Below are 25,530 nucleotides of genomic sequence, written 5' to 3'. Positions count from 1 at the left end.
TTCCCGCTTGGGAGCGAGAAATGGCGGGGGGCTAAGTTTTCGTATTCAGGGCCGTCTTACCACCTCGTCTCGTCGTGCTTTGTCGCTAATACCACCATCGCTCGCTCTTGGCTGGCGTGGCTGGTACATGTTAGTATTGGTATTACTAAGCCCGGTCTCTCTCTATTGTTACGCCAATGGGCCAATGGTGCTTGGACTGGGTGCCAAGGTGGTACAATGTTACAAAGCAAGGTCGTGGCCAACCAAGCCCTGTGCGTGAGAGTAAGGGCCTCATGAAAGTACCCAGTACAGGTATTACCGCGGGGTCGTGGGGACGAATCGGGGTTCAATGCGACAGACACAGGCACAGGCATAGGCACAAACACGGTCGTTATAAGTGGTAGATACTGCCATGATAAAACCCGCATATGTGGTGTGTGTGTGTGTGTGTGTGTGTGTGTGTGTGTGTAAGGGAGGAACTAAGAGAGGAACCCATGCATGTAAGAATTGAGAAACGATGACCGCGACAAAGACAAGTAGGTTCTTGGTTATGGTTATGGTTATGTACATGTGTATGTGCATAACTTAGGTCTGAGGCTGAGGCTGAGACTGAGACTGAGACTTCTCAATATGGCTTGGGAAGGTTTCATCAAGCTCAAATTCATGTCACGATCCTTAATCATATCCAGTCCATGTCCATGTTCATGTAAGCTGTAAGATTCAAGATGAAGGTGTAAGGTGTACGGTGTAAGATGGCTTAAAAATCAAAAAAGAGCTGGTGGTGATCCCCCATCGGCTCAGTATTTGTGGCCTGGCTTGGCAGCCAAAGGGTCTGAAGACTCCTGAAGAGGCGGTACGCGATTGAAACATGAAAACACCATTAAAGTAAAATATGTTGCTGTGCATTAATATTCCTCAAAACTCCGTCGACCCTGATGATTCTGTTGCCGCGGCACGTCCGTCCTTTAGTATCGCGCGACGAGGGGACAGAACCCAGAGACGTTGTATAAAGTTCATATTATATTGATAATCCACTCTCGCAAAAAAAGAAAAACCAAAAAAAAAGTTCTCACCCCATTATCAAGCGCCTGCTCAGCTTCATTCCTTCCCCCGCAGGCATGCTTCCATGTGCTCGGAAGACGGCTTCCAGATCCCTCTTCGCGCTGCCGCCGGGTTGCGGACACGTGCCCTGTTCGACGCAATAGTTTTGTGATGAACAGGAGGGGCCGAAGAGGCCGTCGTTCCTTACACACCTGTCGAAGAGGAGGTCCGGGTACCTGTCGACACAGTCGCTGTCGGTAGTGCAGGTTTCGCCCAAGTTTGAGCAAAAGGCCGCGCCAGTGTTGCACTGGGGTGTATGGCCATCAGATAGGATATTGCACAAGCAGGTGCCACCGCTCATGTTGAGACAGTCATTATACTGCTCCGACGAGCAGGCTGATGATACGGCTGGCGGTGCTGATGTTGTCGTGGTGGTGGTGGTTGTCGAGGTAGTCGTGGTTGTAGTGGGTGACGTTGTAGTGGTTGTGGTCGTCGTTGTCGTTGTCGTCGTCGTGGTAGTCGTGGTGGTGGTTGTGGTTGTGGACGTTGACAGCGTAGTTAACGTAGCTGTAGTTGTCGTGGAGGTTTCCGTGGAGGTAGTAGTCGAGGACGAAGTGGTAGTAGGAGAAGTGGTCGAAGAGCTGGTTGAAGAGATAGTTGGAGATATGGTCGGAGAGCCTGTGGACGAGCTACTGGTGGAGCTTGTATTTGAAGTCGTGGTACTCTGTAGACTAGTTAGACGTCTGTATCGATCCCGTTGGTTTCTTCAACACTTACACTGGTCGTGCTTGACGTCTGTGAGGTGGTGGGAGGGCGTTCTGACGATCGTGCACTTGTCGTTGTCGTCGTGCTATAAGATGTTGAGGTATAGGTGTGAGGCTACAGTAAAGTGTCGTTAGGAAGGCCAGTCCTCAAAGACGCAAATTTTGTCCTGTGCTGAATACAACTCACAGATGTGTACACGGGATGGTCATGGCTGCTGCGAGAGTTTGTCCTTGTCAAACCCTTTGTTGAGCCAGTCCAGGCTCCCCTCGTACTAGAGACACTCTCATCACCCTTGGCTGTCGAGCTTCGCCATGGTTCCCAGGTATGAGGATGCGAGGACGTGCCCCCTTCGTGGGTCAGGCTTCGCGAGACTGGTGCTGAAGGCCGAGTCGTCCATTCGGACCAGTCCTTAGAGGTATCGCAAGGGCAAATGTAATGAATGGACGTCACAACCTTGGTCACTGTGGTGTCAGGATCAGCCCAGCTGCTCCATGCCTGGGCAGATCCTGGACCAAAGAGAAGCAGAGGAAGCAGGTAACGAACGTGTGCAAGCATTCTTGCAATTGGAAAAAGAATGGACGCCAGACAGACCGTCAGAGACGCGATGCCAACAGAAGAAAGACTGTAGTTCCTTGGAAGCAGCGAACGTCCAGAGTCTTGATGGATTTATTGAGGACAGGATTTGTTTAGACTCTGATCCACTCGTGTCTGGTCTCGGCGTGGCGAATTGTGGCCTGTAACCAATCCCATCTTGCGAGCATTGTGATGGCGCTCGCCTGCCTAGTGCCGATACCTAGGTAGCATCAAGAGCTCCAGTATCGCCTCACTCCGAGTAGTAGTACAGCCATGCCTGTTACGGCTGGAACTCAACCTTGTGGCTGAAGATAGAACTCGGATCCTACATGCCTCGAGGCCTGGCGCAAAGGTGGCTAGCCTGAGGAACTTTGCCAGAACATCTGTGCGAGTATACGAGATGGATGAACGGTAGGGTCAACCACCACCCCCACCCGTGTTGCGCGCCATCATGCCATTGCTGGAAAGAGTTCAGACACAATCTCCTTCTTCCCATGATGGGCAAAGATGAACTCGGTACATGCTCATCTGACGTGCGTCTTGGTGAAGAAGTGGGTAAATGTAAAATGTCTCTCCGTAACGGGCATCGTTGAACGCAAAAAAACCCATGGTCGAGGCTTGGGCGACAATCAATTCAGGAACCGTTCAGGGGCTAAAAACGCCACGTGGGGTAAATTGTCCTGACTGCTGGCCCAGATTCGGCTCATTGACCCGACTCGCTTCGCAAGATTGGATGCTTCCGTTCGACCTTTTGTGGATGTGCTGAACGTCTCGTCAACCGAATTAGGCAGTGATCTAGGCTCTGTTTACTTGTTTCTAAGTTTGCTGGTCGCAATCCGCCGAGACTTCGTGGCTTGAGGGGGATATCTGATGCCAGCTTTCCTGAGAATTCTGACGCGTTGTTCAGTGGTGCGAGCGCTCTCGGGAAGAATCTTCGTAGTCCATTCTTCGTAATCCCTCGATACTTCTCAACGTACCAGGAAGTTTGCTCTTTGGACCTTTTCACAATGAACATGATGCTGCTTGTTTCGAAAGAGGTGGAAAACAAAGGCCAACGATGTCTTCCCATGGGCAGCGGGCCGAACTCAATGCACACCAATGAGAACTTGGGGGTAACGAGAAAAATAAATGGGTGTCTTCGGTCCTCCCGAAGGTGTGGGATCAGTCCAGCCGAGAAGTCCACATTTGTAGGTACAACTGCTAATTATTTCAGCTTCCTAAAGAAACGCCTCCCGCCGCGCCAAGCCTTACCTCATATTAAAGCGGAAATCTCAGCCTTGTCAGGTGACAAGGCTGTCAGGGTCAGAGGCACCAGAGCGCCAATTCATGTGATCACAGCCTTTCATGATACATGAGTTCGGGATCCTCGTAGGAATAGAGAACAGCACCAATGCAATCGACCCAGACCACAATGGGCCTAGGTTTTTGCAGAACCGATGCATGATGTCCGCTGGTTGTAAAGCAACCTTGAGCGGCCGACTGCGATTCTACACCTGTGTCCCTAGAAGCGTGAAATCTAGTCATCGTGTGAAGGCAAGACCGAATGGGGGAGACGCGTGAGACGGTTGCACAGCGATGAAAATATCCATGTGATTGATCGTGAACTGGTCTTCCTTTCATAGATCTATGTTGACATCTCTTCTCAGCTTCCTAGCGAGGTTGAGCCCGAGACAAGCACAGCCAGTTCACATCTCAATTGTGCCCGGTGTAGAAAGCCATTTCTCACAACGTGCAAAGTCAAACTGCGCCTAGCACATGTCTGCCCACTTCCTCCGCGGGTTCGACTCTTCAATTAGCGCCCAGCCAATCTTTCTTCCCAATGCCAACTCCTTTCATCCTCAAGATATCATAGGCCGTAACAGCATGGAAGTAGAAATTCGGCACGGCGAATGCATTGACGTACGTTAGCCCATCAAGCTTCTTGCCCTGGAGCTCGATCTCGTGACCCGCTTCCTTGCCCTCAAAATCCTCCCGCTTGACCGCTTCAAGGAAGTCAATGGTCTTGGTGATCCGAGCTTGCAATTCGTCAAAGGTCTTCTCGTTGTCTTCCCACGGCACGTTCTGCACACCAGCGACGCGCACGGCGACGAATTTGGCGGTATTGGAACATGTCTGGATTTGGAAGGGGAGCATGTGCATGTCCGGAGCTATGCGAGCTTCGAGGAGCTCCGAGTGCGGGATACCTTTGGAATCGGCAAAGGCCTCTCCTTTCTTGAGGAGGCTGGAGAGATTGCGAAGCGTGCGGATCATGGCCACGACGGTGGTGTCGTAGAGGTTGAGTGGCGCCATGGTGTTCGAGGTCAGGGAGAGGGAGGTGTGCCCAGTTGGCTTGGCTGACCTTTTAAGAGACTATTCTGCAGATGGAGATCCCGCTAGTTTCCTCCTGTGCTGCGACGTGTTTAAATATGTAGGTCTCACTCGTGTATTTCCTGCTCCATCAAGGGCTTGAAACTGCGCCTAATCAGACGTTGATTTGTCAGCCGCACCAACCTTCCAGTGCTCTTTCCCAAACTGGGGGACTTTTTCCATCTAAACATTTGGACCATCAGGCGTATGTTGCAGCCATTTCCACCGTTTATTGGTCGCAGTGGCCGCACCAGACAAATCGATCCTGCTCACGGAGCATACATTCCTCCGAGCAAATGAGAACGAGGCAACGTTGCCGCGGCTATATTTCAATGAAGCTGCCTCGTCTGCCTATGTGTGAATGGGCATCGATGTTGAAGATCAGGCTATGATATAGCAAGGCTGCGAGAGGCAGGATCAGTGGCAACACATCTCACTCGAAGGTCTTTAGTCTTTCTTGGGGGAAGCCTGGTCGTTATCAGTCGATGGCGTTGATGGCGTCATTCGTCAGTGTCTGATGATAAGCCGGTGTTTAGCCGGGAAGCCGTTGTGAGCCTGACTCGCTGCTCGCTTGAGTCCATCAGCCCTTAGACGCAGTCACTCTGTATATTCCACCATCACGTCTATCACCGCCTATTCTCTACCTCAGTATAAGACGATTACTGGATCCATGTCCGTAATAGAAGCACCATGATCATAGCGCACTCACCCACGCTACCACGACCGCAGAGATGGCACAAGCGCGCCAGGTCATCTTCCGCATCTTCTACAGCACCTCGTTCACCGCCGTCTTCCTAATTCTCATTGTTGTCGTTGCTGTCACCCCCGCCGATACGCTGTATGAGTCCTATAAGCGCCGGCGTCTAATCGACATCTTCCTCATTGCCGGCGACTATGTTGTTACGGCTCTATTGGCCATCCTGATCTATGCTTCGCGGCTGTACACAAATCGTTCGGTGCTTAAGGACATTCCGAAAACATATATGCCCATTGAGAAGGAGGACTTACCGGGACGACGAGTGCATAGGCTTATTCAGGAATGTCTGGAGAAGAGTGCGGTGATTGCATATCAAGCCCGACCGAGGAGCCGGAGGATTGAACATGACACCATTAATATCGGGACGAGGATGCTCGCTTTAACAAATACGCAGCCCGATACAGACCACGATGCTGAGCCGAGTTGGGGGAAAGTAGCGCACCCTGGCTGGTCATCACCAGCTTCCCAGGAGTTGCCAGGACTCGAATATTGCACCGTCGTGGATGAGTTGATTGACCTGATCGAAGCCAAAGCCGTCAGTCTTGCTCCCATCGACCCGCACGCCCAGCCTGATCCAGATGGCACGCCAATGCCTGATCCGCGAGTCATTGATCAGCTCGCCCGGAGTGGAAACATGGGTATGAGATCTTACCTCCAGTATCTTATCAAGATTGGCGTCGTACTGGATAACTCTCTGACGGTGGCGTTCCTCGCGGCATACGAACGCGCCCGGTTTTCCTCCGAACCATTAAGCGATGAAGATTTCCAAAGCTTGATGCGCATGTTTGCCGAGTTACTCCGCAATATGAACCCGGTTGATGTTGAGCTGCTCGATCTCGAGGACGGCTCTGACCAGTCTTCTCAATTTGAAACTTCTAGCTTAATCCATCGGAAGCCATCCTATCGTTCTCGTCAACAAGCAGAAACCTCATCCATTCCGTCCACCTACTCAGCTTCCGGCTCCGTACGCCTCCACAAACTTCCGCCACGCCGTATCTCGGAAGATTCAGCCCCTTCCCTCACTTCCACTGAACAAGACCACCACCATCTCGAGGACCACACATTGCCAGAATCGGGTACCGGAGCAGACGACCAGCATGTTGAGAGACATCAGGACACGGATAATTCGCAATCTTTTAGCGCCGAACCTAGCCGAACATCACGTTCTCGCTCAAGACAGAGACCTGGTCCTTCAACGACGGGGTCGAGCTCAAGGATGTTTTCCGCGGTGTCACGAATGAGCTCGCATTCTGATATTTCAAGAGCCGACTCTGGGCAATCGAACACTGGGTCTGTTGTACGTCACGATCTGACTCGACAGTCTTCCAGGACGTCGAGGAGAAGCAACAGAAGCGGGAGCGGGTTTCCCGTTATCCGACTTACCGCGCAAGGGGAAGACGGCGACGCTCCGCATGGACTACCGTATCGAATCGAGCTCCCCACAGAGCGGTAGCCACCGAGGCGAAATAAGATGGAGGTTCGCTAGTATGTCGCTCGAACATAACGATTTAATGATCTGGAATGCACGGTCCCCGAGGGTAACAACGGATCTGTTACCCAGTTTGCATGTAGTTGGACAGGGCCCTTTTTTTGGACAGACATGAACAAAAGCTAGATATAGATGTAATGTATATATATGTAAAGGTAATCAATAGTCTTTACCCCTGCTGCTGCTACAGCGGTGCCCATGACGATTAATTGACGATGAAATCAACTGTCTCTCCACACTTTTAGTACACTTTAGTTGTCACTTTTCCTCACACAAGACCTTCAACTCGGCTCGACTCGACTCACCTTCTCAGCTACTGTCGAAAACGAATAGTGATGGCTAAAAATGCATCGATCGACATTTCTGAGTGGAAAAGGGGGGCGACGACGATTTTCGGGAAGTAGATAGATAGATCCAGAGAAGAATCGTCGCAATACTGAATGGGTCGAAGAAAAAGGACATGGACAGGAAGTGACGGATACCGTGGTCGATTCCTCAAAGTGAGAGAATCGCGAAATTATTGATTGTTAATTCACACACTGGTACTCGTTGGAGTATATCCATATCCAGCCCGTATCTATCCAGGACCAGACAAAGCTCGCATGATGGTATTTAAAAGACATAGGTAGACATAATTCATGTGTCCAGCCACAGCGACATCTGCTCCTCTTCGTCTCTGACGACTCCCCTCCCATTGAACCCTGGGAAGCACTTCAAAAGCTCATCCGCTTCATCCGGCGTCACGCTCTCCTCCAACATCTGCGTGGCCATGGCGACCGTCTCGTCGCTGATATATTTATCCACCACGAACCCCTCAGAGAAAGCGAGTCGTGTGAGCACCACCCGGTGTCTATGCACCCCACCATTGATTACCGACAGCTTTTCTGGCAGTTGGATGGCGGAGCCGTGGAGCTGCAAAAGGTGATAGAGAAGGAAAACGGTTTTATTGATCAGACAGGCGTACAAAGTGTGCGTGGTTGGATGGAGCGAGTACATTGCCGAGACTTGGTCGTACAAGCTGCGGACAATGCGCGCGATGGCATTCGTGTCATTTGCGATAAGAAGGCTGCCGTGATGGGAGGGATCATCATGCGGATGTGGAGACGACGTTATTCCTATTTTAATGAGGAGGTCCATGGCTTCGATACGCAGTTGGCAGAAATCCTGGGCCGTGTACCTAGTAACACCTTCATCGACATTGGGCGTTTCTCTAAGGAGAGAACAGATTCGACTCATCAACCAGTGTTCGACCTTTGATTGCGGGCCATCGACACAGATGCTGCCGAATGTGGAAGGGAGGATGCTTGTGGCAAGTAGTCGCAGCATGAGTGCTATATCAGATATTGGCTGCCAGGCGTTAAGCATCATCAGGATGAATTCGTGGTCCACAAGACGCCACAAAAGAGCAATCAGGTCTGGATCGTCTGACACAGCGTAGGCGACTGTGAGCATGAGCTCCAAGCAGCTCGTCCCTACAACCTCAGGGTTTAGAACCGATTGAGGCGTCTGGCGGATCTTACCATATGTCGTGTGATTCACTGGTGAGTGTTGAAAGCGTTTCTCGGCATTGATCGTGATAGTGGACTTCAGGACTGGGATCATGGCAGTAATAATGCCCGAGTCGATAAGCAGCATATCGAGATCGATGATCTGGTTTGCTATCTCTCGCAAGGCGGCAATCGGGCTATAGTATTGTTCTTTCAATGACTTGGACCACATATCTAGCAAGAGTTGAAGCAAGTCGGCGGCGAAGCGTTTCCCCCCGAGCTGAGCAATACCCTCCCATAAAAGTCCTGAGAATGTTTTGGATGGGTCCGAGGGAAAGGCGAATTTGAGCAAAGCCTCGAAGACTGGCTCCTTGGAGCTGGTGAGGCGATACTCGATGATAGATTGCAGGAACTTGAGGTTGTGTTCCGCTTGTTTGTCTTTTCGTACAATGGGGATAATGGGCTCTATAGATTGCAACGGATGCGGCGGGGGCGGCATCTCATTTTGGCTCGCAGTACTGCTAGGCCTCAAAACAAGCGGCTTCACAGGACTTGGCCGGTCAGGTTTTCGCTTTCGCTTGCCTGCTGCCGTTGGTGTCGGCGGCTTGGAACGTCCCGCAGATTTCGAAGGCGACATGAGCATAATATCATCATCATTGAAACCGTCCCTGAGAGAGCTCGCGACGCCGCGCTTGGGAGTTGTCGTAAGGTCTGCATCCCTCTCCGCCTGTTTATCCTTCAAACGTTGCCTGAGGGTCTTGGTCTCTTGAAGGCCTTGATTGTGTTCTTGCTTGAGGAACTGGAATTGAGTGGTAATATTATGATTCTTTTCAGCCAAAGCGTTGAGGGCAGCAGCATGTTTTGCAGATTCTTCTTCCATTGACTTTTTCAGAGCGCCAATTTGTCGGTCGTAGACTCTGCTTTCTTTCTCAAAGTTCGCTCGAATGATAGATATCTCCCCCTTTTGCATGGAGACTGTGTCTCTGACAGCTTGTAACTCCCGAGCAAGTTCTTCCCGCTCTCGGAGCAGTTCGTCGACACGGCTGTGGGAAGTATCACGAGCAGCCGTGCCGGTTTGTCGCGGCGGAGTGTCCAACGACATTTCGTCCAGTCTTGTTGCAGCCCCATGATTGAGACCATGTGTTGAAGCTGCCTCGAATGAAACTCTCTGATGTCCACAGTCCGCCTCGTCGACCGGTGGACGGGGGACAGCACCATGGGTTTGGCCATACCGTTGTTGGCGGAATTGTGCTCTCTGAGCAGCCTCGCTGAGTTGATTTCGACGTATAGGATAAGAATCTTGATCTTCTACTGGGGTGGGCACGCCCTCTTCTCCAACCAGCTCAAAGCTATCATCGTCCTCCGTCGCATATCTCTGAATAGCTGGACGCGCACACGGGAACCGAGCATTGGATTGTGCAAGAGGTTGAATCTTCGACTGCGACAAATTTGTGGACCGGTGCGCAGTGAGAGGGACATGTTTGGATGCTTGCGTTCTCTGGGTCGATAGGATGGCATGGTATTCTAGTTGCTGTAAAGCGGACTCCGATAGATTGTCGAAATCATCGTCGTCGAAAAGATCGGTCTCGTCTTCGTTGTCGTCCATGCCACTCATGTTTGACCTCCATTGAGGAGCGCAATAGAACTAGAGAGTGACACAAATGGCATAAGTTCACGTGTCGAGGCTCTTGTTGTGCCTGGCAGTTGTGTGAAGGCACACAGCGTTCGATCAAAAACGCGGATTCGACGCGATAGCGAGGGGGATTGTTAGAGACGAGTGTCTCTAGTGGTTCTTTCGGTGTTAGCGAAGGGCGAAGTTGTGAAGGGTGCATTAGCGGGTGCGGATGAGCCTAGTGAGGATCACCAGCGAGTGACAAGCGCCCGGAACAATCACAACTCCGAGCATCATTTCTCAGGTCGTAATGCCTAGATTTAAGGGTCCTTGGGGCAGTGGCTGCAATGCCTGCAGCGGGGGTTTCGCTGTATGACGCAAATCTAGCTCCAAGGAATAAGCTGGCCTACCTTGTTACCCTGTTTGCCTGTTCCAATTACTTTTTGGGGGCCCGACCTGGTCCCAACTTGGTTGATTTGAGATCATCTTTCATTTACTGTCCTACAGTACATACTGATCTGTCACTCACCGTCGGCGCATCCTTTGCTTACTACTGATCTAGCACAGACGCTTATCCATGCACAAACAAGAATAAGATCGGGACCTCCAGCTGCGATTAGTGTTGCTCCTGAAAAGCCCGTCTCAGGCAGCCAGCCATCAAGCACGTGTCAAGCGAGGCATCCCCTCTCCTTCTCATCCTGCGACTTCCATCTTCAACCAGCGCATCAACCCTGACGCAGAAGACACAGCATTCTTCCTGCGGCTCTTCCACGCCGCGCACAAGGAGCTATGCCCCGGCAAAAGGGCGTTAAGTTCCAGCATCGGTCGAACAGCAATGGCAACGGCAACGGCAACGGCAACGGCAATGGTAATGGTAATGGAAACCACCACCGTCGACAAAGCTCTTCCGCTACTAGCGACTCTGCCTCTGAACCCCCGAGCCCTCAGAGAGATCACCACAACAGCAGCACTAATGGAAATATTGTGAAGGGCGAAAAGCCAGATCAAGCGTCCGAGTACGAGAAAAAGAAGCAGACGTTTATAACACGGACAATATGGACACTGGCGATGATAGGTGGTTTTTTCGGCGCAATGTTTGCGGGTCACGTCTATGTCCTAATGGTCATTACTGCTGTCCAGATCGTTTCCTTCAAGGAGGTGATCGCTATCGCGCAAGTTCCGACCAAGCAGAAGAATCTCCCATTGACAACCTCTTTGAACTGGTACTTCTTGGCTATCACCATGTACTTCCTGTACGGCGAAAGCGTCATCTATTACTTCAAGCACATCCTGTTGGTGGATAAAGTCTTGCTGCCTTTTGCGACCCATCATAGGTTCATCAGCTTCATGATGTATATATTCGGTATGTGTCGAAGGTCTGGTGGTCCCGTGTTCCAATGCTTACCCTTGGATAGGATTCATGTCCTTTGTCGCCTCGCTGCGGAAAAACTATTATCGGTTTCAGTTCGCCCAGTTCGCCTGGACTCATATGGCACTCTATCTGATTGTCGTCCAAGCACACTTCATGATGAATAACGTCTTTGAAGGCATGATATGGTTCTTTCTTCCCGCGTCGTTGGTCATCACGAACGATATCTTTGCATACATCTGCGGCATCACCTTTGGCCGTACCCAACTTATCAGCCTCTCACCCAAGAAAACTGTCGAGGGATTTGTTGGAGCTTGGATCTGCACAATCTTCTTCGGCTTTGCTCTCACCAACATCCTGATGCGCTACAAATATTTCATTTGTCCCGTCAACGATCTCGGTGCAAATATCTTTACTGGTCTCGAATGCGACCCCAATCCGGTTTTCAAAGCCTACCCGTACAACATCAAAGACTGGACTGGCTTCGACTACACATTCTGGATCGCCCCTATACAGTTCCATATTCTTGTCTTTGCATCATTCGCTTCGCTGATCGCTCCCTTTGGAGGTTTCTTCGCCTCGGGACTGAAGCGAACCCTTAAGATCAAAGATTTTGGCGACAGTATTCCGGGTCACGGAGGTATGACTGATCGCATGGACTGTCAATTCATCATGGGTTTGTTTGCCTACATGTACTACCAGAGCTTCATTGCTGTGTATAAGACGTCAGTGGGCGGTGTGCTCGAGACCGCCATTATGGGCCTCACCCCCGAAGAGCAGGTGGAACTTGTGAGGAGACTGGGGTGGTACTTACAAGGTCAGGGCATTATCTCGGATAAGGTAAGTTATGAACGTCTAGTCTTCTGGCTCGCTTGACTGACACAATCGTCTCTAGATTGGACAATGCTTGGACCTGGCTCTTCCCAAGAGATGAAGACGACGGAGCGACAAGACATGGTTTCTTTTCAATTCTTTCCATCGTGAACCCTGAAAACTGCCGAAAGCGTCGCAAGCCATTGTATCTGGACTAAGCATAGCGGTGGAGTCCGGGCCCTGGTTTGTGTATGTGTGCGTGTGTCGGAAATGACGGGGCCTCAAAATTTTTGCTTTGATGTCTCCATCTTTGTATGGGAGATTATGATGGCTTTGGGTTTGCATGTCGATCGCAGACCAGATAAAACTTGTTCTATCTTCTCGCTGGCCGATTGGGCACTGATTTGCAGAGTCCCGGGAAAGGCCTGAATTGGACGAGATCCGGACCTTGATGTAAAATTGTGAAGTGCTGTTAATGTTTGTTGACGATTCGGTATCTTTGAGCATCGGGGATATGATCGTCACGATGCATATCCCATAGAGACACGTGCAATATAGCACGTCAAAAAGCGAATTCACCTCAACCCTGTCCTCTTCCTCTCCCACGACCGTGCCCTCTTCCGCCACCCCTTCCCTGTCCACCGCCCCCTCGTCCACGATCACCTCCTCCCCTTCCACCGGTACCGTGACCAGCTTGCCCACCCCGACTACCACGCTGTCCACCACCCTGCTGATGTTGTTGCTGTTGTTGCTGCTGTTGTTCTCTCGCGAATTCGATGACTTCTTCTGGAACTCGGAGATATTTGATCTAGGTTGAATAGTCAGTTGACAGAACATGTGATCCACAAAGCACCTCTTGATGGTCAGGGAGAGCTGGCGCAGAGCTCAAGCTACAGCTGGGGCATGCAACCCATTGGATAGAGCATAGCAAGACACATTGCAACAGTCGCACAAACGGGAAATCAAGACGCACATTATTTCCCCTCACATAACATTCTGGGAGTCTCCAGAATCTGTCTCCTTCCGGACTCGTCTGCACGACTTCCTTGAGCGTCAGGTTCATCCACGTGTCGCAGTTTACTAGATGGCCATTGAGAGTTTCGCCGTTCTTCAGTTCCACTAGCATGGGGTGGCCTTGTGCTGCCGTCAGGAGTCCGAGGGGCAGCATTGTTGTCACGAGTTCCACCGGACTGAATTCTCCTTTGATCCGTCTTCAACTTGCGCCCAGATGTTTTGCGATATGGCGCTTTTCGAGGTCGGCTATAAGAAGCGCGCGACGGTGGCCGTGGTTCTTGGGGTTATTAGTAGGTGGTCAACGGGGTGATGGATTATTTTGATACACTACGCCTCATTGGCAGCAACAGGAAGAACCTGGAACCGTGACTCTGATTCTTGGCGTCATGGTTTACATAAGCGCGACCGTCACGTGGGATGGCACGTGAGTGGCAGGTGGTTAATTGCAGAAACAGTTGCGCAGATTATAACAAGCAGTTGTAGAAATCCACCCAGTTCTCGATAGGACGACAATACAGACAACAAAAGCCGACATCAGAGGGCCACAGCCTCGAGACGATGACTAGTTTTACTGGCCCGCCAGCATTGTGAACCCATGTCTCCCCCCTAATCCCACGCGTCAGACTCGGAGCCGGAGGGTCGACGTGGCCGAGATGTCGTCGGGGCAGTGCACCGTGCCCGTCTCCGATGGAGCAGCCAAACCTCAAAACGCCCAAGTGGCGTCTGGCGCCGCCATCCGCTTCCTCTTCTTCTACTTCTACTCTTTCGTCAGGCCCAACCTCAGGCTCAGGCTCCAGCCAAAAAACGAAACATTGCCAGTCTATCCTGTATTCACGCCCACCGTCCGCTCTTTTCCTCTTCGATTCTTGATCCTCATCCGCCCTACACTTCAGGCATCTGAATATGGAGTTGTGAGGCAAAAAAGTGAGCTGTTTGCTCCCATTTTCTAGTGGGGAATGCCATACAATTTGAACAATACTCTGTACAATTGGACCTCGAGTGTTTGATTCCCGGGTATAGTCCCACTCATTCGAATCGTCTGTCGCCCTGTTTCAATCTCTGGGCTGAAGATGAGGTCTTCGTTCTTTCGTGGGGCTACTTTGTTTTCTGTGCTGGCGTCGGCATCTGCGTTTCCTGCTTCGTCGTCTGGTGCATCTCCAAAGGACATAACGACTGTTGCTGGTACAACAGGTAGTGGACATCACTCTCACGATCCGGCTGTTAGCTGACAAGCCAATAGACCCTGGTCATCTATCCATACACTTCTACGCTCCCTGCCACGAATGTTTCGATGATGCAAAGGATGGAGTGGTACGTCGGATGGACTCGGTCCCGTCTTTGGCTGTAGTTATTGACCTTGGTGTTCACAGGAGCTGACCCTCGAGATCGACTCTGCGGAAGAGGAGTGCTCTGATACTCCCCCGCGCTTGAATGGACATTCTCTCATTCCGTCGAGAGCTGGCAATGATGTTGCCAATGGTCAGATTTCCTTTATTTCAAAGTCTTCAGATGGCTCAGCCGAACGCGAGGTCAATGCTTCTTGGGAGTCAACCTGTTTGAAGGGCGAAGCCTCGATAATTTCCGTTCGATTTGAGAGCATCGTCGGAAATCATCCCTTCAAAGACACTTCTGGATTTGCCACCTCCTTCAAGCAAAAAGGGCAACCTTCTGTCTTGCGTCTTCAAGACAAACCCGTTGCTCGCATATCAGAAAGCCTCTGTGATGATTGGCTCCTATCAGAAGATCGAAGACTTTCTATCACTCCCAATGCCTCGAACCTTGCCTCGTCCTCTGACACCTCATTACAGGCCGAGTATTCCCAGCTCGAAGAGTTGATCAGTGAAATGGGAACACTTCACGAACAAATACGCGCAACGGAGACAAAGATCATTTCTCTTCTCAAGCAAGAGTTCAAAGCTTGCTCAAGCATGAAATGCTTGTGGAACACCGCCATGAGTGAAGCCCCAACCATTGCCAAACTCATTAGTTCTCACTTTTCGCACCACAGCAATCGACATGGTGGTTGTCGAGATGGCGATGCACAGTCACCCTGTTCTGCGGATGACCAAGATAACCTTGCGGTCGGTGATAGTCTACATGAAGGCGAAGTAGAAGAAGTGTCTGTTGCGGTCGAAGGCGACGAATCTGCACAAGTGTCTCAGACGCCAGCGGCGGCTTTAGTTACCACCCCTTCACCAACTCCTGCACCAGAACCGACTTCCCCTCCAAATGAACAAAATGACCATCGGCCCCACTTTCCATTCATGGGTGGAGATCATCCTCCATTTCGACCACCTCATGGTCCGCCTCCAGGATTTCATTTCCCTGGGGGACATCATGGTCCGCCTGGCGGCTTCGGCCCTCATGGCCACCCTCACGGACCACCACCACACTTCCCATCTTTTGCGCCTGCAGAACGGCGTCTCCTGGAATACCGCATTGGATTGGCGATCCTCCTTCTTGTTCTACTTGTTATACTGGCCGGCTTGGTTATCCGTGCCATAGTCTTGTTCCGGGATCCTCGACGACGGGCTGAGCGCGCAGCCCGATGGGAAGAGCGTCGAACCAAGAGACTTTACCGCAAAGCTGCGTGCAAGCATAGATGGAGAACTTGGTGGAAAAGCTTCCTAAACCAGGACACCAGCGACTACGAGGAGAAGCGCGAGATGCTCCTTGATCAAGAAGTCGTTATAGAAGAAGAGGACGGCGGATTGCAGAAGGAAATCCGTACGCTTCGAAATGCGTCCGATTTCGTCAGAGATCTATTTTATGCTGAAGAAGGCCGAGCAAGATCGGGGTATCGTGGCCATCGTGATCGGGACGGGTTCGAACCTGCGGAACTCGATGCTGGCATCGGGAGCAGCGGACTTTCCGATATCGCCCCATCTTACGTGACACCTCCACCTCGATATGAAGAAGAGCTCGAAGGAGAAATGGTCGTTGTCGAAGACTTTCGATACACACCCAGCAACACGGATGACACACCAGCGAGCAGCGTTATTGATTGCAGTCCAAGACTGAGTTTGGAGACTGGACGATCGACTATTGTCACAAAAGATACGAATGAGTAGCAACTGCCAAGCGCTCACGTTTTGGAAGAGTTCATTATCAAGGATATTCAGCTATGATGTCCGACACCTGATATGATTATGTCTGGTGTGGATCGCATAATTTTCTTTTGTGTCTCGGATCTTTCACAATATGTATAATACAGTTGGGAGGTACGGCGTCGTTGCATTGAAGGGATATGGTATAGGGGGACGTTGGAGATTTCCGCCCTGCGGTCATTCCCCTCACGGCTTATAATCCAAGGATATGGTCATGGTCACTTGTGAGTGAGCCTGAATCTCGGGATGGGAGAAGACGAAATAGTCGATTGCATGAAATTACTCCTAAGCAGATTCCACTTTTTCCTTATATTAATCAGGATATGTCGTAGGATCACGCTCCCAAAGTGAACAGGTCATCGGTACGAGGTACATTGAGACCAATCCACAAGTTTTGGGTGCCGAAGTGCCTGACAGTACGGAGTTCGACCAGTAGCCATGCACGATTTTGACTGGTTCCAGGAGCTTTCGATCGCTCTACATACCTTTGAATTGAAGAACCCGTTTGTCAATCGTCCCTGTTTACGTCGCTCCAAAGAATTGCCCTTTTCTCTCGTACAAGCGACCAAACAGGTCGGCCATTTGGTTTCTCCTTTTTCACGACGAAGTTGCGGCAATGTCGACGATCAGCTTCGCCAACTGATCCGGTGCCGTCGTGTTGGGGCAGTGACCCGTGTCGAGCGTGTGGACGTCGACGTCCCTCCCGCTCTCGCGCTGGATCATGTCGATGTAACCGCGCTGCAGGTCCGGCGGGACGATCATGTCGTTGGCGCACATAATAAAGGAGACGGGCACGTGCTTGTAGCCCGGGTAGGTGACCTTGCTGGCGAAGCTTAGTGCCGAGTGGCGGGACATGGTCTTGACGACGGCGACGGCCTTGTCGAAGTCAATATCCGGGAAGGTCGCTTTGGCGATGGTCTCGATGCCCACGAGCCTCAGAAATCCGTCCTACAAGGACCAAGGAACGCCATGAGTTTCCCCTGGTTAGTAAATTCTCTTTTAGCGTAGGGAGAAAAGTTGAAGCAGGTCTCTCCAGTTGGATTGGGTCGAATCGACCACCACCATGCATCTTTAAATCACTGAATTCGTGATTGACTTACCTTTCCAGTCTCGACCATTTCAGCCGGCGCTCCTCCCACAAGCTCTGTCAAGGAGCGACCTGCTTCAGGGACATGGGCGGAGAGATACACGATCCTGACGACACCCCCTGGTTGTCCGCGCTCTTGTCGCTCGACTTTACCCACACCCTTGAGAGATTCCGTCCCCACGACTCCGCCGTAGGAATGTGCTACGACCACGATGTCTTTCCCCCGGTCCGCCAGTTTCTCGAAGATGCCTCGGAAGAAGGTCGCGTCGTCTTCGAGGGTTGCGGGCTCTTCTGGGGGATTGCGACTTGCCGACGGGAGGTTGTTGACGAAGACCGAGTCGGAGGAGCCATCGGTCAGCGTTTGGATCTTGTCGACGACTTCGTAGTACATGGACGCTGGGGAGAAGGATCCTGGGATGATGACGATGGAAGGGTAAGAGGGAGCCATTTTTCTGTCACAAAAGGGAAACGAAAAAGAGAAGGGGGGTCAGCCGTGACTTGTCTGATTGTCTCTTTGTGTGGGATGTTTGATGCAATGATGGTATGTAGGTAGACCAGGGAGTTTGTTCTTTGCTTGTTGTACTTGCAGTCAACCCAAGAGTGTTGTTGCGTCAGCGACTGGCCCGGAGGCCTTTTAGAGAGACGAATACCACAACCCAGGATATTTGTAACACCCTTTCACGTTGCGATGAGATGGTTCAGACAAGTGTCGCTTCCACTCGTGGTCCGCCGCGTGTTCGTCCGCTCTAGCAAGTTTCTATCGACCGAGAATCTATCAAGTATAGACCGCAAGTGTCTGAGTTAGCCCCCTTGGGTGACTTTGTCATACGCTTGGCTCGACATGTCTAGGTACACTTGCGTGTGACACGAGTCTGTCAGTGTAACACGGCGCGTCTGGCCTTGCAGGCTTGGCTCTGGTTAATGAGAGGATCTCGCAAAAAATTGGATGTGACGGCCCCCAAACTACTTTGTCGATCTCTGCTGATCCATCATAGGAAACGAACAATAGAGGTGAGTTTACATTGCTGCCTCGGCCTTACGTGGCCAAGGTGTCATATGTAGCCGCGGTTATGAATTCAGAGAGCAAGTGTGTATTTTGTGACCGAGGTGCTTGTTGCTGGTTGATTGGAAATCACTCCCTCGCGATCTTGTATCTGGACGTCACGCAATGTTTTCGGTGCTCCATGCCAGGGGATGCAAGCCGGACATGGAGGCGGTTGATGAAGTACCCATTCTCCTTCATGGTGTCAATGTACTTTTGCCTGCTTAGCCAAAGACAGTACACACGCTTTGCTCTATTCAAGATAATCTCTTGTGCATACATTAGTCGCCATAGTCTGTGGAAATTCCCTGAGCACGGATCAGTGGCCGTGAAATTCATAATCGAGTACTTGTAAACGATGAAACTGCACTCCACATAAAATTTCTCGCCTCTATAGAGATTTCATGCACTAGACCTAAAAATGACATGAGACATTAAAGCGGCATCCACTGAAAATCGCGGCTTGCGCTGCTTTCGCCTACGAGCAATTGGCTGCAGTTCAACTTCTTAACCCATTGCTGAAGCCTCATAACCCTCCGACGTCAGCGATGAACAGCCGATGCACAGGTCTTTGATCCATCATGGACTGAAGCAAAGCCTTTGCACCACTACCGCCGTCCGCGGTCGACCTCTGCATACAACTGCGACTCGACTCTTCCAACCTGCCGGCCAACTCAATGGGGGAACAGGCGAGTCGAACCAGGCAAGGAGGCCTGCTAAACCTCGAGAGTCCTCCTCCTCAACCTTGACATTGCTTGCAGACGCAAATTTTCAGGGGTTCCCCCATCTTGATCATGCCCAGGGGCGGCATACGGAGAAGAAGGAAGATCATGGCGTCTTCCGCAGTCAGGACCCGTCAGAGAGTCCGTCATCAACGGCTGGTTCAGGTTTTGATGTAGAAGAGGCTGGAGGGCAGACAAGTGAACACCATAACTCAGGGAATCATCCAGGTCGTGGGCACGACTACGCGAGGCCATCGGAAGATTCAGGCGAGGAGGGACAGGGTGATCGAAACATGCATGTGCGTACCGCATCCGGACCTCTCGACGCGTCCTCGACTTTATCGGGCAACCATTCTTCAGGATCCCAACATGGACACGAGAAGCCAAGATATCCCCAAAGGCCATACATGAGGAGACTGCGCAAGCCAAAGCGCTTTCGACAACTCTTGTCAGAGGCGAGGACGTCCGGCGCGGAAAGCACCACAAGCATTGACTCGAACAGCGGCAGACCCAAGAAGATGTTGAATAGAAATGCATTGAGTACGGCGGTTCTTGAAGCAGAATTGCGGTGGATCGCAAAAAATACACCGCACCCACGAGCCGTGCGCAACATCTTACAAATCTTGATACAAGAGCGGAGGATCAAGCCCACACCTGAACACTACGAGGCACTGATCCTAGGGCAGTGTTTCCCCGAGTACGGCTCCATCGAGAACGTCAAGTTGATTCTGCAAGAAATGGAACGCGAATCTGTCCCCCTGGAAATGCCCATTCTTCTCGCAGTATTGACGGTCCTCGCTGTCCACCCCGATACACATCTCCGAGCATCGATTGTCTCGCGCCTTGCAAACCAGCAAATTCCAAACCCTGACGCCCACGCCTACCTGAATACCCTCTCTTTAATACGTGAGGGACAGTTAGAACTCGCGACCGTCGAACTCGAAAAGCTTACTCAGCGACCTTCGATCACCGGAGGAGGCAGGGACAGTACTTCCGTCCCGAAATGGCTTTGGACCATCTATATCCACGCAATCTGCGATCTGCGGCATGACTTTGACGCCCTCCTGCAGCTTCTGTACAGGCTCTCTGACTCGGGATTTCTCTTCCCACGGCCTACTTTGCTGCACTTGCTCCACCAGGCGAGTGAACATGGCGATTTACATGTCACGAAATTTATCTGGTATGGATATGTGACGGGAATGCATATTATTCCTAACGAAGACATGTGCATGGCCGTTCTACGACTCGCCGCAAAGGAGAGAGACATAAAGTTGGCCGAGTCGGTGGCCGTCGTACTAGAGAGTGTAGCGGGAAACAAGTCTACGGATCCGCCAGACCTGGTGGATCAAAGACCTCTGCCACGGCACGAGGTGGTCAAGCTGACATTCGATTCGCCTGAGCTTCTGGGGCATGAGTCCGAGCCTGAATACCAGTACCAGAGGTCAAATTCTGTTCGTAAAGACAGTGGATGCAGTGATACCCAAGCTGTTGACCCAAGCGTCGCGGAATCCACACAACACTCTTCCTCTCAATCTCAAGCTGACCTTGCAGTCGCTTTCTCAGCGCCACCTGCCCTGCCTAGTCCGTCTGATCTACCTCCAAGGCCACGTCCTCTTCCTACCGAAGCTCTGTCGCTACTCGCTAAGCTGGGAATCACGGTCTTTGAACCCACGACAGACTTGGTCACTGACAGCAAACGTCTCAGCTTGCACAGTGGCAAACTCACAGTACACGGCGGGAGAAACGGACGGAGGAGAAGAAGATCATTGAGAGGCTACATGTACCCGTTGTTTAGGGAGGAAGCCGGGCTTTCTGGTGCTCGGTTTGACCCACGGCTTGCACTGATGCAGGGATGGGATTGGAGAAAGAAATGATGTTTGCGGGTAAGAAGATTCGGGAGGGTGGTCACTCGCAATGCATGTGACGGTTTACGTGGGAGAAGCAGTGTGGTGATTCCTGCTGTACCTAAGCATGGCAACATGGGTATATACCTTGGTGGTCTTTTCATTTTGTGGTCACCAGGCTGTCTGTATTGGATGCTCTAGTTGTGTGTCGATATTGGCGGATGCCTTTTGATGTTCTTGTATCAAAATTCGAGTTGCTGAACATGTTTCTTCTACCAGTCGAGAACAGGTGTGCGTTTATAATACTATACCGTATTGCCCGTATGGCCGTATGTCCTCCGATCTATTCTATTCCCCCCTTTAAACCATCCCCCTACTCTTTATCACCACCATTTTGCTTCTATCCTTTTCTTTTTCCGCCTCTATCTATCACCGCACGACCTCATGACCTGTCATCTCATCTCATTCATTCCTCGTCCCTCTTCCCTGGTCCCCATCCTCCGCCTCGGGCAACATGACATCGATCACCCACGGCGCATTCACCGGCCTATACCGGAGATTCATGATACTCGCGTTGACAAAGAGCGTCTCGGCACCGAACTCGAGCCCGCGCGCGTCCACGGTCGTCGCGCACCTCTGCCGAATCTGCTCTTCGTAGGGGTCGGGCTGGAGGAGTGTTTCGCCGCCGGGGACGTCCTGTTGCAAGTTCTGTGTCTCGTACATGTAGTAGCAGTTGGGGTTGTCCTTAGGGTGGTATGGCGGGTTGGGGAATTGTGAGGGTGAGATGGTTGGGTCTTGTTGGGTTTGTTGTCGCCGTCTCTGCTCGGTCATCGAGGAAGGAAATGAAACATCTTCGACATTGCTAGGCCTGGTTGCAGGCCCATCCTGTTTCTCTCCCTTGCCCTCTCTTTTCTCAGTCTCGGTCCCATCATCGTGCTCGTCACGACCGACATCGCCCCCAGTTATAGACGTGTATACTCCCTCTCCCCCAATGTCGATCCCAACACCACCCCCATCCTTCCCATCAAACCACCTCTTCCACACCGCCCCCCACGCCTCGTGAATATGTCCAAAGCAATGAATCCGCGGTCGACACCGCCCAACCGCCCTGCGGAGATGGTCACAGCCGACGTTCTCCCCGCGATTCACGCCGTCGGGCCCGGGAGCCCAGACCTTGTCCAAGATGCCCCTCGGGGGACCGTGGGTGACGACGATGTCGATTTCCCCGTGGTCGGGGACGGGGACTGGGACGGGGACTGGAGAGGGTGGTTCATGCTCGACACGATGTCCGTCCCCTTGACCTGCCTCTTCTCCATCTTCATCATCCCCCGTCTCCGGACCCTGACGCCGCGAACGTGGATGATTATACCTATCGACACCCCGCTCATACCCAAACGCCCAATTACAAAACTCTGGCTGCCACGCGCTCGCATACACGGTCAAGCGGGCGCCATTCCTCAGCGTGAACGCCGCGACCCCTTCCTCGAGGTACCGAATCCCGGCATCCCTCGCCCTTTGACTGGTATACAACTCGCGGATGCGGTCGAGCGCGTCGTCCGCGTACGTCTCGTAATGGGCGTGCAGGCGCGGGAAGCGGGCGTAGTACGCCCTGTCGAGCGTGATGTCGTGGTTTCCCGGGACCACGATCTTGAGCGTCTCGGAGGGGGTGTTCCTTAGTAAGGTCGCGGCGGCTTCGTGCTGCGAAAGCGCCCCGTTCATCGTCAGGTCGCCGCAGTGAATGAGCACGTCGGCCGCGGGGAGCGGGGCGTGGAACGGCACCACCGCCGGCGCCGCCGGAGATGCTCCTTCACCTGGCTGCGAGGGTAGCTGGGCGTGCGTGTCCGATATGATCAGGATGCGGGTGGATATCATCTTGCGCTCTTTTCTTCCTGAGGTGGTCGCCATTCTGATGTGTCTCGGCTCTACCGGTGGCAAGAGAACACAGCAGAAAAAATCTCACACATAGATGATGTCCTTCGCGTCCGCGGTGCTATGGGAGTCCTCGCAACGGGATGGTACCAAGGGAATAAATTATAGTTATCGCGACCTAGGAGAGAACAGGTGGGTACACTTTTGTAAGATATAGAGCAAGCTTGTACTTTTGATGTCTTTGCACTCCACATGTTGCCATGTAGGTGGACGGCAATCGAATCGATACGAAACAAGAAACCGCTTTTACTGCGATATATGGAAGGTGAATATCGCAGATAGACAATTACTCCATCGTGTTCGGTACCTGGGAGCATTCCATCAAATTGAGATCCATCTTAAAAGGCCCTCGGCGGGTCATTCAGAAATTCAAGTGACAACGGCTGATATCCATCTCACCAAGAGACGGCATGCAAATGGTCGAATCGAAAACATCCCTGTCAAGACCCGCTGAATGGCCAATTCTGAGAATCCCCAACATCCTCTTCTAAAGTAGCAACGGCACAAATGAATGGTCAGCCCACTTGTAAGAGACCATTTGAGCCATCCTGGAACCCCATCGCTAATGATACACGCTCGAAGAAGAAGAGTGGTAATACCCCCTAACCCGCATGTTCGACAATCTCACTGACCAAGGTGCCGTTCTTTATCACACTGCGTATCTGCTCAGGGAACGGCACTTCCTTGCTATCGTCTTCGGATTCATCCTTGGGAGGCAACACCGCATTGATGGCACTACATTTGCTGGTGAAAATCTCCGTGCCTAGACTTTGGTTTGACAAGTAGATCTGAGCTCCGTCCACCTGGTCGAGGAGAATGGTCGGTACCACTCCGTCAACCTGAATCTGAATCTTGGGTGCTTTGATCACGTCCAGGCTGGAGACCAGTGAGTCCACCAGTATTGAAAGACCTGTGCAGTTGTCGATAGAAATCGCGTTGGCCTTGCCGCTGACCTTGAGGACGCATTTATTGCATTTGGAGATTAGAATGCTGTGATTGAGTTCGGCCGGAATCTCAATGATTTCGCTGGGGAGATTTTCAAAGTTTTCGACAATCCATTTGTTCCCATCCAGCTCCTTCCGACCAGGCTTCTTAGACCTCATGCTGTCGGGTTTCTTATTGGGAACTGGAGACTTGCCACGTCCTGTAACGGACGTCTGGGATGCGGATCGATGTGGCACCGTGGAACTGCCTCGCAGTGCCGGGTTTTTGTGTGTCATTTCTGACTTGTCGACCTTCCTCAAGCCTGCCGTGACGGAAGAACCTTGATTGATCTGGTCGAAGACTGCAGACATGTCTCCGCCTTGTGAAGCAGCTCCCGATGGAGGTAGCGGGGGAGCTGGGGGACCATCGTCGTCGAATTTCGGTAGAGGTGGTGGCGGTGGAGGAGGCAGAGGACCCCCAGCAGCTGTTGGTGCACTGGGGGCAGCCCCGCCGGACTGTATTTGCTTCAGGGCCTCGAGAGCATCAATGCCATCCTTGGTATTCCATGTGAGACCCGTGGGGAAATGCTCCTTCACGTATGCGGCAAGGGATCGAAAGACTTTGTAGTAAGCCTGGATGTATTCGACATGTGACTTGTCCCTATCGAACCCTGTCAGCGGCACGGACGGAGCAAACTGATCCAGCACCACTTACTTGTCCTTGTACTCTTTCAGAATCTTGTTCCCATCTGCAAGATCCTGTCAGTACCATGGTTTACAGTTCGAGACGTGACACAGTCCGGAAACTTGTGCCCGAAGTGTGCTAGGTATGAGAGACAGCTTCCGGTCTGGAAAGTCACTTACAATATTGAGCTCCTCCGAGTGTATCCGTCACGAAATCACCGGGTCTCCTCTCCACGATCCAGCCCAAGGCGACAATACCTTCTGAAACAGCACTGAGGTGGGTGAACAAAGGAGACGGGCGGTTGGCTTCTCGGATTTCGTCCACAGTTGAAGTATACCGGTGGAGTTCAGTCATCAACTCAGGAGGTTGTGGATCGGGCTTCTTTGCTTTCGCTGCGACGTGGAGGTATGTCCGTTCAGCTTCAAAGGCCGCTTTGACAGCCTTGGCTTGTTCTTCCACGAGACCACCGATCTTCTCGCTAGCCTTGACAAAAGCCACAACATCCTCCTCGATGATCTGATTGAAGGCGTCTACTGATTTAGGCAAGGGTTCTGGAGGGGGTACTGTCTGCTCCGGGGTGCCAGCAGCGGACGGCGGAGAGAGAGCAGGGATAACTCCATTGCTTGGAGTGGCTCCTGGACCATCTATGGCTGTTGCGATGTCTTCAAGTCGTGAAGTGGCAGCTTCTAGTCTGGGCCAGGCAACGCAGTTAGCATGGGTTAGATCCATTGAGACCCTGACAGCTGGACGGGAGCGAAGCGAAGCTGGGACACAGGAAGAATCACACACCTCTTGATGAGAGTTGTTAGATTGTGCATAGTCCCTTGCGCCGCCATGGTGAAAGAGTGCACTAAATGATTTTATCCAAAGAATAGGTGGTTACGGATCTTACACAGGATGAGTTGTCGCGGAGTTGTAAGGCAAAGACGCTTCGGCCAAACATTGG

The 25,530-nt window shown here is 51.8% G+C and overlaps 11 protein-coding genes across 11 annotated transcripts; 4 read left to right on the top strand and 7 right to left on the bottom strand.

The window, feature by feature from the left end:
• Positions 1–1,394: 1,394 nt before the first annotated feature.
• On the bottom strand, positions 1,395–1,994 carry Z517_12243 (uncharacterized protein; the record flags this gene model as incomplete). Its single annotated transcript, XM_013422657.1, has 3 exons — positions 1,395–1,698; positions 1,798–1,899; positions 1,972–1,994. 3 exons carry the CDS (start codon positions 1,992–1,994, stop codon positions 1,395–1,397), a joined length of 429 nt encoding a protein of 142 aa, XP_013278111.1.
• A 2,152-nt stretch (positions 1,995–4,146) lies between these two features.
• Z517_12242 (uncharacterized protein) lies at positions 4,147–4,647 on the bottom strand (the record flags this gene model as incomplete). The annotated part of the gene is made up of 1 exon (XM_013422656.1): positions 4,147–4,647. One exon carries the CDS (start codon positions 4,645–4,647, stop codon positions 4,147–4,149), a length of 501 nt encoding a protein of 166 aa, XP_013278110.1.
• A 788-nt stretch (positions 4,648–5,435) lies between these two features.
• Z517_12241 (uncharacterized protein) lies at positions 5,436–6,914 on the top strand (the record flags this gene model as incomplete). Its single annotated transcript, XM_013422655.1, has 1 exon — positions 5,436–6,914. The coding sequence occupies one exon, from the start codon at positions 5,436–5,438 to the stop codon at positions 6,912–6,914; it is 1,479 nt and encodes a 492-aa protein (XP_013278109.1).
• A 672-nt stretch (positions 6,915–7,586) lies between these two features.
• On the bottom strand, positions 7,587–10,052 carry Z517_12240 (uncharacterized protein; the record flags this gene model as incomplete). Its single annotated transcript, XM_013422654.1, has 1 exon — positions 7,587–10,052. The coding sequence occupies one exon, from the start codon at positions 10,050–10,052 to the stop codon at positions 7,587–7,589; it is 2,466 nt and encodes an 821-aa protein (XP_013278108.1).
• Positions 10,053–10,838: 786 nt separating this feature from the next.
• Positions 10,839–12,352, top strand: Z517_12239 (uncharacterized protein; the record flags this gene model as incomplete). Its single annotated transcript, XM_013422653.1, has 3 exons — positions 10,839–11,412; positions 11,465–12,258; positions 12,314–12,352. The coding sequence occupies 3 exons, from the start codon at positions 10,839–10,841 to the stop codon at positions 12,350–12,352; spliced, it is 1,407 nt and encodes a 468-aa protein (XP_013278107.1).
• Positions 12,353–12,811: 459 nt separating this feature from the next.
• On the bottom strand, positions 12,812–13,399 carry Z517_12238 (uncharacterized protein; the record flags this gene model as incomplete). Its single annotated transcript, XM_013422652.1, has 2 exons — positions 12,812–13,039; positions 13,205–13,399. The coding sequence occupies 2 exons, from the start codon at positions 13,397–13,399 to the stop codon at positions 12,812–12,814; spliced, it is 423 nt and encodes a 140-aa protein (XP_013278106.1).
• A 499-nt stretch (positions 13,400–13,898) lies between these two features.
• Positions 13,899–16,316, top strand: Z517_12237 (uncharacterized protein; the record flags this gene model as incomplete). Its single annotated transcript, XM_013422651.1, has 3 exons — positions 13,899–14,169; positions 14,486–14,556; positions 14,616–16,316. The coding sequence occupies 3 exons, from the start codon at positions 13,899–13,901 to the stop codon at positions 16,314–16,316; spliced, it is 2,043 nt and encodes a 680-aa protein (XP_013278105.1).
• Positions 16,317–16,949: 633 nt separating this feature from the next.
• On the bottom strand, positions 16,950–17,887 carry Z517_12236 (uncharacterized protein; the record flags this gene model as incomplete). Its single annotated transcript, XM_013422650.1, has 2 exons — positions 16,950–17,300; positions 17,453–17,887. 2 exons carry the CDS (start codon positions 17,885–17,887, stop codon positions 16,950–16,952), a joined length of 786 nt encoding a protein of 261 aa, XP_013278104.1.
• A 1,609-nt stretch (positions 17,888–19,496) lies between these two features.
• Z517_12235 (uncharacterized protein) lies at positions 19,497–21,077 on the top strand (the record flags this gene model as incomplete). Its single annotated transcript, XM_013422649.1, has 1 exon — positions 19,497–21,077. The coding sequence occupies one exon, from the start codon at positions 19,497–19,499 to the stop codon at positions 21,075–21,077; it is 1,581 nt and encodes a 526-aa protein (XP_013278103.1).
• Positions 21,078–21,509: 432 nt separating this feature from the next.
• Positions 21,510–22,952, bottom strand: Z517_12234 (uncharacterized protein; the record flags this gene model as incomplete). Its single annotated transcript, XM_013422648.1, has 1 exon — positions 21,510–22,952. One exon carries the CDS (start codon positions 22,950–22,952, stop codon positions 21,510–21,512), a length of 1,443 nt encoding a protein of 480 aa, XP_013278102.1.
• Positions 22,953–23,578: 626 nt separating this feature from the next.
• Z517_12233 (uncharacterized protein) lies at positions 23,579–25,420 on the bottom strand (the record flags this gene model as incomplete). The annotated part of the gene is made up of 4 exons (XM_013422647.1): positions 23,579–24,560; positions 24,615–24,648; positions 24,764–25,275; positions 25,374–25,420. The coding sequence occupies 4 exons, from the start codon at positions 25,418–25,420 to the stop codon at positions 23,579–23,581; spliced, it is 1,575 nt and encodes a 524-aa protein (XP_013278101.1).
• Between the last annotated feature and the right edge of the window lie 110 nt (positions 25,421–25,530).

This window comes from Fonsecaea pedrosoi (assembly GCF_000835455.1).
Source record: "Fonsecaea pedrosoi CBS 271.37 unplaced genomic scaffold supercont1.9, whole genome shotgun sequence".
Classification (NCBI taxonomy): Eukaryota; Fungi; Ascomycota; class Eurotiomycetes; order Chaetothyriales; family Herpotrichiellaceae; genus Fonsecaea; species Fonsecaea pedrosoi.
The sequence above is the reverse complement of the archived record's forward strand: the minus strand, read 5'-3'. Positions and strand labels throughout refer to the sequence as shown.